The sequence below is a fragment of the Pseudonaja textilis genome, chromosome 2, assembly GCF_049901715.1.
Source record: "Pseudonaja textilis isolate UNSWEBS1 chromosome 2, rPseTex1.2, whole genome shotgun sequence".
In the NCBI taxonomy this organism is placed as follows: domain Eukaryota; kingdom Metazoa; phylum Chordata; class Lepidosauria; order Squamata; family Elapidae; genus Pseudonaja; species Pseudonaja textilis.
The window spans coordinates 232,764,564-232,777,488 of record NC_141991.1 but is presented as its reverse complement, the minus strand read 5'-3'; the positions used below and the strand labels follow the sequence as shown (position 1 = coordinate 232,777,488).

General features: G+C 33.6%; 1 protein-coding gene across 6 annotated transcripts in view; it reads right to left on the bottom strand.

The window, feature by feature from the left end:
- The window catches only part of ARL15 (ARF like GTPase 15), a 138,573-nt gene that overhangs the window by 19,504 nt on the left and 106,144 nt on the right, over positions 1-12,925 (bottom strand). The window contains exon 6 of one of the 6 annotated variants that reach the window (XM_026716563.2): positions 6,028-6,105. The exons of the other annotated variants lie outside the window; for them this stretch is intronic. Coding sequence (XP_026572348.1) covers positions 6,052-6,105 — 54 coding nt within the window. The 3' untranslated portion in view covers positions 6,028-6,051. The remainder of the gene's footprint in view (positions 1-6,027; positions 6,106-12,925) is intronic. 6 annotated transcript variants of the gene reach the window in all.

Here is a 12,925-nt window from a genome sequence, read left to right as displayed (position 1 = left end):
TCTTTGCTGTCCAAAACTAGATTCAAAATAGAAACTCGAGAGTTTTTGAAGAACCTTTTATGTTGTTTGGTAAAGCTAAAACTGATCAAAACAAAAATCTATTCACAATCATATTTCAAAGATGTTATTACATAAATAACATTCAAAATTGGCTTGGGACGAGTTTAAAAGATGTTTGTTCTAAAAAGACTGTTTAAAAGGAAAATACAGATGAAAGGTTTATTTGTTAATGAATACAAATTGTAAAATCTGTTTGCAGATAGATTTTATGTTCTATAAGAGTGAGGAACAGAAAAAGATGTTAAGAAACACTGTAGAAATCCAAGTTTGAGCCCCGCCCCCCCAAAAAAAAAAAATTAGAGAAGAGATATCTGTTAAGGTTTTAGACAAGACCATCCAAACAGCTGGAAAAAATGTTGTTCTCTGAGGGAAATTTATAATACATTTGATTCATGTTTTTGTGTAATTATGGAAAGAGAGAAAGAGAAAGTGCCAAAAAAATACCAACTAATCTGGAAAGTGGAGCTTTTTGTTTTCCCTAATTAAAACATAACTGAAAAAAGATAATATGTTAAAAACAAGAGACAAATAAATTTTTGATTTAATTTTTTTTAGGTTAAGAGCTTGTTATATTACTATGCCCAAAATTTCAGATTTAGGATATCTTTTTTAAATTAAAATATCACATCACTTTTTAAATCACACTATTACATTAAAGCAGTAAATTCAATAGGTTAGATCTACAAAGACACATTATTTCTAGATTATAGAAATGTATTCTGAATTAAACTGTTGCTCTTGGTCTGGAAATTGTTGAGTAGAATATTTGAAGTATCACACATTACACCTCAGTTGAAGCAAACAAAACTAGCTAAAGGAGGTGCAATACTAATTTTTGATATTTAAGGCTCACTCAGAACCAGGATCCTTGTCAGACCTCCTTTCCGTTCGAACACAGAGACACAATTTGCTTTTACATTGCTACAAGCCAATCACTAGAAGATAGAACAGTAGAATATATCTGTTGATTCAAGAAACCCCATATGACAATGTATAGGAATGCTCAGTAATGCAATCAGAATCATTTTAGTCTTTAGATCCAAAGAAACAGCAAAGTTTCCTTGAGTAGTGGGACTCTGCTCATGGAAAAGTAAAGAGATCATTCACTGACAGTGCGAATACGTGGAAACTCAAAACAATATGCTATCACAACTATTTCAGATTCCTGATGCTAGAGACCCAGTGATAGGTACAGTCAACAATTATGGCTAAATCTACTTCCTAAGATGACATAAAGCTTTACATAAATATTACAGTAGCCTTAAACTTTACAAACATTACACTAAATACTTGTTATCCATAAATAAAAAATGTTAATGAGCAATTTCACCTATATTTTGACAGGCCAATAAAAATGAATTTATTATAGTTTAGCAGATAACAATTAACCAGATAACTCCTGTCCAGAGTAAAGAAACAAAAGCCAGTAAAGAAATCTAAAGGGAGTTCCTAATCAGTCCAAAGAATTTAAGCACTAAATCCAGCATTGAATTAATCATAAACCAGAAAAACACAAACATATTCATTATAATTACTGTGCCATAAATTGGGCTCTATTTAGAAAAAGGCCAGCTCATGCTGAAAAATTGACAATTGAAACTAAAAGCAAGGAAGCACTGTACTATGTACTATGTATTACTATGTACTCCTGCAATTTGGCTGATTGAATTCCACCAGGCTCAAGGTTAACTCAGCATTCCATCCTTCTGAGGTGGGTAAAATGGGGACCCAGATTGTTGGGGGCAATAGGCTGACTCTGTAAACTCAGAGAGGGCTGTAAGGTACTATAAAGCGGTATATAAGTCTAACTGCTATTATGTCCAGTGTACATAAACCCTTTTCAAGAGCATAGCAACCTTATCTTGGCAAGCAAGAAACTCAGTATTCCAATTTTAGGAGATAAAAACAGTATTCTATTAACAATTTGTCTCTCCTATTCTCCCCTCCCACAAAAGAGGGAAATAATGATTATAAAAATGAAGTAATCAGAAGAAAAGCTATGCTTAAGTTAACCCTTTGAAATTTTACAGATTTTTATAGTCACAGCCATGTTTCTGCTATTTAATTTTTATAAAAAAAAATACCTAGAAAACTACAGCAAAATTAAGAAAATTATAAATGTATACAAACTCCTGACCTCCTAATCCTTCCACAAAAAGCAATATTATCTACAAATTTCATCCAATTCCATCATGATAATTTCTATATTTTAAACAATCAAAATGTAAACCTGCCAAAAAGAAAGTACTACATCTATTTATCTAACATGTAGAAGATTTCAGCTGCTAACTTTGGTCTTTTACAATTTTCATCCAAATATCTAAAGAAGAAGAAAAAATAGCTACAGCAATTTGTTTATTTTCAGGAACAACCATGGAAGCATCAGATTTCGAGTCTGAGATTCAAATTTGGGTCCAGAATTTGAATCAGAAGATCTCTGAATCAATCCAATGTGAAGCAGGCTGTTTTCCAAACTGGGATCAGTGTACACATGTATTGACTAATTTTATAAAAATATGTAGAAAATGAAATGTCATTAATTCCTAAGCATGAGCACAATTTCTTCTTTGAACATAATCCGAAGCCACAAGGCATCATATAATTAGTTCTGCTGTGTCACCATTTTCATCACAAACTTATATAAGTTTCACAAATATAATAGTTACTTTGAGGATACAGAAAAGATAAACATTTATCTAATTGTAGATATTCTAATTATCTGTAAAAGTGTTTATTTTTCTACGTTCATCCCTGCAAAGATTTGGCACAATTATATAAGTAATACCAAAGTCCAGTTGGCTGAACTATTAAAATTGAAGCAACGGGAAATCTGATATCTTGGAACAAGAAATTAAACTAATGTGGATAATGCCCATAATAATAGAAGAATGTCTCTACTGTTTAATACAGAGCTCTACTAGGTATTATTCTGCATACCTAAGTAATACAAGATGCCATCAACTTGAATTGTTTACCATTTTCAATTCTCCCACTTCCTATTGACTGCTCTACAATTACTATGAACTGTTGTACATATTAACCCCTGCCGGTGGTGGAATTCAAATAATTTAACAACCGGTTATCTGCATTTTCCAACAACCACTTCACCAAACTGCTCAGAAAGTTAACAACTGCTTCTCCCAAAGTGGTGCAAACTAGCTGAATCCCACCACTGACCCCTGCCCAGGTAATATTGAAAATTCTGTCTCATATCCAGTTCACGAATCTTTATGACCCCAGATATTTCACAATATAAAGTGACAAAAATATTGTCCTAAGTTAGAAAGTTCACATTAACTATTACAGGAAGATTTACATGACAGTGGGAAGCCTTGTGACATTAATAAGAGTATTTGGAGAAAAAGTCATTTTTCATTCAATGAATTGTATATGCTGTTCCATATATGAATCCATTTATAGGTTGATGCTTGAAACACTGCCAAGTTTTGCTGTGCAAGATAGATGACAATGTCAGTACTTGACTGCTTTTGATACTCATCAAATTTGGTACTCGATGCATTTTGATGAGAAAATTTGTCCCAGGACTGGTCATTTGTTTGGTGCTTGACACACAAGCTACAACTTGCTTGTGTCAGTTGCCTCGTGACTCGCTACCATTTCCAGCCAAAATAAAAGGTCACACATTAATAATATGGTAGTTCTTACCTTGTGCACTACCCCTGCAGTCTTATCTTCTGTGGTCATTTTCTCTATTTTTGCAATTTTTTTCTCACCAGTACAGATGGAGTGAAGTTTTTATTTAATTTAATCTAAATATTAATTTTAGCTATATTTCTCATGTAAAGATATACAACCCTATCTTTTTATATGTTGCCTTAAAATGTGCATTATCTTTGGTTTGAAAGTATAAAATTTATTTCCATTATTCCTTATGCGAAAAATTTGTTTTGTACTTAACATTTTTGGTACTGGTAGCACCTCCCAGAACCAATTAATGACAAATATCCAGGTACCATTGTAAAGGTAATATAGATTAATAACACACAAATTAATTTATAATCTACTACTGATATATTTAGTTATAGTTGGTATCATGCCAAATGCCTAGCAACATTCAACCATCGTTGAAGACATCCCAGTTCACATCTACATCAAGAATACATGTACATGGGAAGTCACATTCACACAAAATTGCATATTCAAGCATTTTAGGAGCTGAGTTTTATTAATCTATTGTATCCAAAACTCAAAAGGTTTTTCTCTTTTACTCAAATCATTTAAAAGGCACTTCTTTCTTTTTAACATTCTGTTTTTGAATTTCCAGGAAAAAGTCTGGAAACTTTAGAAAAATAATAAATATTTCAGACAAACTGTTCCATCTTCTCCACACACTGTTTTCCAAAGGCTTCATAAAAACAAGTACCAAAACTTTTATTTCAAGTTTAAAAATGTGGTTTCTTACAACGATTTCATGGAACTACATGCTTTCTAGTGGGAAGGGAAAATAGCTTGAAACATTAAACCACCTTGACAGAAATATTAAATTCTCCAAGTGGCAATAGTAGAGAGTTATTTAATTCATATAGTTTACTGTTGACTTTGGAAAGTGGTAGTATAATGTAAACAAAGTATGCATAATAACATTGGGTTGTCATGTAGGAATGTTGTTCTGTGGTGACCATACTGATGCAATATCCTCAGATAAACCTATTTTGAAAAATAGTTTTAAATATTTGTGGAAAATTTATATTTCATAACAAGACCAAACTTTTTCATAGGAAGGCCACCGAGCAAATAGTTACACAATGGGCAAAGTAATAACAATGTTTTAAATTAATGTTTGTCCAAATACTGACTTTCTATTAGGTATTGAATTAATACACACGTGTGTGTCTGTGTGTGTGTGTGTGTGTGTGTGTGTATTTTCTCCATTTAAATTGGAGGTGCAACAGTACTGATCCATGAAGGCTATTGCAACGTTAAAAGGTTGGATTTACTGTATATTGCAAAAACAAGAGGAAAAAATCAGAAAGGATTCCTATATCTGGAAATAAAATGAGATACTGAGATGAATTATCGAGTTATATAATGCTGGGTGGAAATTCTGAGAATTATTTTCCCAAAATATCCAGGGGACACTGCATACAGCACAATATAAAGCCGAGGATAAATTACCTACTTGAACTCAGTTTTTTATCAGTAATTTCTTTAAAGCAAAGAGAAGATGTGTAAACTGTTAGGTATTCTCATCTCTTTTTATCAACCAAGTGGGAGCATGATGCCTTCACTTACAAAACTTTGTGTCAATGACTGGATCAATGGTATTGCCTGCTGCAGCTGTCATGAGACAGCTGCTCTTTTTGCTTACCCAGTGATTTTCTTTACTTGTCATTTTATTAGTCATTCATTCCAATCTGAAAATACTGCTTTTTTAATAATAAGTGTTCACTACAGTGATCACTCTTGCCTAGAGATCAAACTAATAGTGCTGTAACATGAGGTGATATTTAACAATGGCTCCAAGACAGAAGTCTTAACTGGGATGGAAACCACCACTTACTGTGGCAATTCTTTTTGTGAGAGGAGTATACCATGTGCAAACCACTTGCAAAGCACTCTGCTCAAAGGCGTGAACTGGATAACATGTCAGTAAGTGATTCCTAGGTGAAATTATCTCTTCAGAGTGTTTTCAGGTCTGAAATTACTATTATCACAAGGGATTAATGCTATTGTAGCACCTTAAATTAGTTAACTTATTAACTGTGCAGAGTAGGCCAATCTGAAGAGAGCAAATTAGTGGAAGTTATGAATTCACTTTAGAGCATTTATTGAATCTGTGTGGCTTATCATGAAGCATATGAAATAACAGTATCTAAATCATGCAGCATTTAAAAAGGCAGATAAATTGTGCCATGCCAGATATGGTTTGAAGGAAAATTACAAACGGAGAACAACTGACAAAGAATCTAGCCAATAGGAGAAAATCATAATTTCCTGCCCACCGACCTTTTATGAAGATCTGAATCTTCTTCAATGTTCAAGCAGGATTTGTAGATGGAAAATCTGTTTAAACATGAAGAAAAGCTAAAAGAGAGAGAGAAAGAGAGATGGACTATACAGTTAATTTTCTACTACATCTTTAATGACATTTTCTGGTAGAATTTACTCTGGAAGCTATTTCCAATGGCAGGAACATAACAGCATTATAAGTACAGTTCAAATGAACTGAGAAGGAATAATATACTAGTATCAGTAGCATCGGGAGCAGATGCTAGATGAGTTCTTAAACATTTGGACTCTTATTTATGTAGGAGTACCAGACTGTCAATATATCTAAGGTTGGCTCATCCTTCCATCCTTTTGAGGTGGGTAAAATGAGGACCCAGATTGTTGGGGGCAATATGCTGACTCTGTAAACCACTTAGAGAGGGGTGTAAAGCATTGTAAAGTGGTATATAAGTCTAAGTGCTATTGTTATTAATATTCAATGAGGGCTCTTTTTGTATGATGCCCAAACTATGAAAAACTCCTGCAAGAAAAGGTAAAAATTCTTTAAAATTGTTATTCATATCTATAATATTTTATCTGATTGAATGCTTTCAATGTTACATGTTTTATTTCTTGAAACTGCATTATATTAAGAAGGTACAATTTTGTATTTAACCAATGCAATGGAATATGCTTCTAATTATACAACATTTAAAAGCAAGTGAGCTAAACGTGGGAAAGTAACACAATTTAAGAAAGAATAAAATAAAAATAGAATTATTGCATCATTGAAATTAAGTACGAGCAGGTGCATTACGCAAAAACAATTTTGAGGTTTTTTTATTAAGATATTCTGAAATATCAGGAACTAGCTGTTTTCTGAAAAACCTGAATGCCAACTAATACAGCAGCCTTCTGTAAGGTTCAAAGTATTACTTTATGCCCTAAGGAGTTCAGCTTTTCTCCATTCTGCCAGTCATTAATAGAGAATAGCAACCAAGACGTAGGAGGTTTAGAATTCAGAAAAGCATCATGAATAATTAATCTGTTCTAAGCATTTGCAGAAACACATGAAAGGATGAGAAACATGACTACATTTGTTCTTATTGGTAGGATATTTTCCTTACTTGTAGAATATTTCAAGTCATTTATATTGATAGCTCTAACAATATAGAAAGACAGATTTAATTAAATATTTCAAAATATGTAAATGTCTATCACTTTATAAATTATCATAAAAAATAAATAAATCAGAGGATCACGCATGAGATCACTATTCTCAAGACTCAGAACAGAGACTAAGACTAATACAGCATCTAGAAACTACATCACTCCCATGCATACAAAAGTATGAATCTAGAATGTAGATGTAATTCAGAATATAGATGATATTTTTGTCATAATAAAGAAAGAACAACTTTAGAAAAGACATGTGAAACAATCAACAACATCTTCAAAGGCATAAAATTATTAAGGGAAGAAGAAAACAACAACACACTATCCTTCCTAGATATGCTCCTCACCAGGAGAAACAAGGGCAAATTGGAAATGCAGGTCTATCAAAACAAAAAACCCACACTAACCAAGTGCTCTATTACCAGAGTAACAACCCAACCTCCCACAAAAGGAGGTGTGTAAGAATATTATTCAAATGAGAAAAAATGTACTGCAACAACCCAGCACACCAGAAAAAGAAAACAGACCGCCTATACAACATTTTCTAAGAAAATGTATACCTACACAATTTTATCAAAAAGTGCCTGACCACTCACCTCACTACAGCGTAATCAACACAAGCTATGTCAGAGTTTTAAGAAAGATTTTATTATTAAAAGTGTTTTAAGAGAGTAAATCCAATTACTGATTAAGTCTTAGGGATCCTGACAAATGTTATGCTCATTGTCCAAATGTATTTATTATAATTATGTGGTAGGGAATCCAAATAATAATGGTGATTAGAAAGCTAGAAAATCTCATGAGTACCACAAGTACAGAGTATTTTGCTAAAATTGACTCTATGCTACCTATACATTCACTAAATTAAATCAAATTATCAAATAAAAATCAAGACAAATTGTAAAATATTCCTCCCTCTAAAAAGCATTGAAATGTTAAAGTGGCCGTCCTTTAAAAAAAATCCTACTGTAAGATTTTAGTGGACAAAAGCCTGCTGTCATGAATGCATAAAGGTTAACTTCAGCTGGTACTCATGGTTGTCGAAAACAATATTCATTCTTAAATTTAAAAAGATTCTTTTTCATTTTGGCAAACTGTGGTAATCTTGTTAGAAGTTCATATTTCCTTATAGGTTGGATGTCACAAAAAGTAAATATAATTGTTGGAAAGTACTCTGCATTTTCTCTGCTGTCTCAAAGTTTCTTTACTGCATAGAAATTTTTTTAAAAATATTCTTCAGGCAGCTTAGAATAAAACTGTATAATGCTTAACATTGTCAGCAGTTGTACATTTCATAATAACACAGACTATACAAACAGTTTGCGTATGTCATGAACTGCCTGGAACAATCCTTATCTATGCATTTATATAAGAGAAGCAGTGGTATGAGATTTTTGCTCAGTGAAATCTCATCACAGAACTCCTGGCAGAACCAGTTCCAACTCCTTGTTCTGGATTATCGACCTGGTAAAGTTGCATGCCCTCAAGTTGATGAAAACAATAGCAGGTTGAAAGTGAAAGAACGGAAAGGCAGAGGAAACCTTCAAGGAATGGTGCCATGGGGATACTCATCTAATCAGGAGTCCAGAGATCCTCCAGAGTGATGTGCATCCTGATTTTGACTTGGGCATGGACCATAATGTTTTCTGAATGAAAAGTTCTGACTCAAATCTATTCAGAACTTTTCATACAGAAAACATCATGGTCCATGCCCAAGTCAAAATCAGGATGGAAATCTACTCTGGAGAATCAGCGTCAACAATAACTTTCCTTATACTTTGAATTATATTCTTTTTTGGTAACTGCCTTTCTAGATAATTGATTTTTGCTGATGCATATATTATTTCTTGCTGATCAGCCTCTAAAACCTAACCTTGTAATCAGCTGGTATAGCTTGAATACAGGACTGTTACTCAAATCATGCATTTTCTTGCTGATTCTATTTCTAAAGTATGAGTGCAAATAATTCAACCCTAAACTTTGTTTTATGCCTGACATGTTGTCAATACTTATTGTTAATTAAGACTCTATGAAGAACTGATTACTAATGAAACTCCATTATTTGTCCTGTATTCTTTATGAATCCAGTTAAAATACGATCAGACTAGGCTCATTCCTGAGCTACGTCTAGCCCATGAGAAAATCCCATTTTCTTTATGTTGAAAATGTTCCAATTCCTCGAGAAGAGCTTACATTCATCTAAATCCACTATGGATTTACAGGATTGAAAATGCGAGGTAAAGATTATTGCACTTTCAAATAGGGATAAGAATTTTGTGCATCCTTGGCAAACTGAAGCAGTCATCAATTGTTTTTAGTAAATTTAAATTACTTTCTCTGGAAGCTACAAAAAAGGTTAGTAAAGTTATCAACCTACCTCTGCCTCACTGAGTTGACTAACCCAATTCTTAAAGAAGTTGCAGCTTATCTACAAGTTTGTAGAAACCTGAAAAAAGATAGTCTGTTTTGATTATAAGAACTTGTTGCTAACCTGAAAGTGCCAATACATGCATGGCTACTGTGAAATGAATTTAATGGCTTTTATTCAGCCAAATTAGTAGCCTCATTTTTTTAAATTCACTTCCCATGTAGATGAGAATCTCCTATCCCTGGAGATTCTCCAGAGTCCTGTTTTGGATCAAAGCTTCCTTGCCTCAATAAGGGTACTGCTAGCATGCATAAAACTAGATTGCAAAGCATAAAAACACTGTATACACTCATTCCTGATCAGCGCTTTAATCTCTGGATGCTACAAAAACTTTGCTATTTGTTAAAAAATATTTTTTATCTATATTATAGTAAAAGTCAAACAATAGTAGATGGGTTTATCTCCAAAATCACAGATCAAGATACTGCAGCTCAGGCCACAAAAAACAGAGTTGTCTGTGCTTCAAACCAAATGGTTTATTTTGTTCTCTAGTAACAATGAAATAAAATGTTTTATCATCAATTTCTTATATGGAAATTTAATTTTGAGTATGACTTATGGTAAAGAGATATTCAGAACAATAAGAAGACATTTTCATTTATACATAAAATTGAAAAAGACAACCTTCACTAATGCCCTTTTCACTAATTCACTATATCCAACCAGCATTTTACTTTATAATTTATTGTTAATTAAAAACACAAAAAGAAAGCAGATATGCCGCTAAAATTATACTATTATATACCCAATAAGCATTATCACATCAGACCATTTCTTATTCTGTATATTATGAATATTTATACCAGGTTTTTTTCGTAAAAGGTGTAGAAAAGAGTATGATAAGAAGTTTGAAAGGCAATACGTAGAGAGGCTTTTCATCATATTATTCAATTGTTTTGACAAATTCCTCCATCTCTTAAATTTTATATCAGCGACATGGTGTATCAGATAAGCCTGAAGTCCTGCAACGTAATATCTGTTCTTCCCTATCTATAGAATAAAAATAGTACAATGAAAGAAAAAGAGCTTTCTTCTTTGTAAATTAAATTAGACAGTGGCAAATCAAAATATTCAACTAAAACAAAGGAGCAGAAAGTGGTTAAGAAACTTGCATTTGCTTTAGACCCAATGCCTAATCATTTGTAAAGGCTAATGTCTTCCCATCCATGCTCAGGGACAAAAGGAGATGCCTGTTACTGGACACTTATTCAGGATCATTATTACACATTAAATTTATATATCTAATTCTTCATGTTTAACTGACACAGACCTTGAAGGGCATATGCTGCTACCCAATATCTCTTAATGACAAGTACTAAGGTTAATATTACTATTTGGAATCATTGCTAATTACTTCTTTTTCTATGTATTTCAGATCAATTTAAGTTGCTGAAATATATTTTTTTCTAAAAATATATCTATGGTATATTTTAACTGTTTGCTTTATAATTAGTCAGCTTTTGTATTCTTTGAGCAATATGTCATTATGTCTTTAATTCAGTGTATCTGCAGTAGGATATAGTGTTTAAAATCTAAAAGACTCTAAACATAGATGGTGGGTAAAAACCCGTGAACCATAAGTAAAGTCTTATAGGAACATAGAAAAAAAGAGAGAGAGAGACAGAGAGGGAGAAAGAGAGAGATAGATTGTTCTTCAGTCAGACTTAAGCCATCACTTTCTTCAAAAGAAGAAAAGGCACAAGTTAAGAAAAAGGCACCGCCAAAGACTTTCTGCTCAAAAGTGTATCTCCATGAAGTTTCCTGCTGAGTGAATATGAATGCCCCGAGATCTGGGAAAAGGATCCAAATAGGATTTCAAACATCCAAAAATTTTAACTCAAACATTTAAGTATTTCACCACGCTGCTATTGATTCGAGTTTTTTCTGTCTTAGTTTAAGGAGGTGCTAAACAAAAGCAGACAAGTCCTACATGTATTTACATTCCAAAGTTCCCCTTTACTAAACCTTCCTCCAATCCCACAACCCTCTCATCACTTCAGAGCTAAACAAACCGTAAAGTCTAACCTGATGTTTGTGGAGCAATGTGTAACTGACTTAAGTAAAATGTTCCTCAAAAAAGATTAGGGGGGGGAAAAACCTTTGGTTGTTATTACTTACAGCACTGACCCAGTAGAACACATAGACTAATTCCTGCCTCGCCTCTTTGAAAACATTGATTTTTAATTTATATTTGATCACATTCTCCAGAATGAGATTGAAAGATTGTCAAAATACAATGGGAATCTCTAGATAAAGTTCCAAATAATGATTTATGAAAATGTAAGGCAGAAATGTTACAGTGGTGCACCAAAAGCTACTTAGATATGATATAAATAACCTTTATATCTATGGTGTATTATACTTTATGGCGTATTATATTTTCAGGTTTTTTACTATGAAGGTAGGCAAAATAATATTACAAAAATGATTTTGTATAGATTTTTTAAATACAATTCTGTGCAACTACCTAATGCAGTATTCTACCTGTCTGAGGACACCTTTACACTTACTAATACAAAATTTTCAGCTCACAGGAATTTGTATTTATACAATAGATGTGATCTGAAACTTAGGTGTCTAGCAATTCTTTTTCTAACTAACAACTGTTATTAAAATGCTTAAACTTTGTTACCTGGAAGCAGTGATGAGCTGCAACCAGTTTAACAACGTTAACCGGTTTAGCAGCATTCAAAATACAGCAATTTGAAGCTCAACTGCTTACCTTCTAGGGAAGCCCTGGTAAGTAGAACAGCTGAGGGGCGGAAATCAGCTGTGCCACGCGAATCAACTGAGCCAGAAAAAAAGGAAATAAAGGAGAGGATAGAGCTGATGGTTGGAACTACCGGTTTGCTAGAATTGGTCTGAACCGGCATTATCTGACCACTGACTGGAAGGTGGAATAAAAATGTAATAAATAAATAAAAGGGGATTTCCAGATTCTCTTGATTTTTGCCATCATAGACTAAAACAACTCTCTCCTCCTACAATGTCTAGATTTTATCTATTAAAAATAATTATTGTTTCTGTATTATGTCAAAACGGATTACTTCAGCCTGGGAGTCGGCAACCTGCAGCGCCGGAGTCACATGCGGCTTTTTGAGCCCTATGCTGTGGCACCCTGTCACAGCAGATCGGGTGAAAGAGCCATCCCGCTGTCGTGGCAGCAGCATGGCCGGAGCCTTAGTGCAGGAGCAAAGCACTCCTGCACTTGCCTTTGCGCGGCAACAGCATTCTGCCTTCGTCACAGTACATTTGCTGTTGTCGCTAGCAAAGAGAGCTGGGAGAGAATGGTGGGGGCAGATCTTGCAGGGT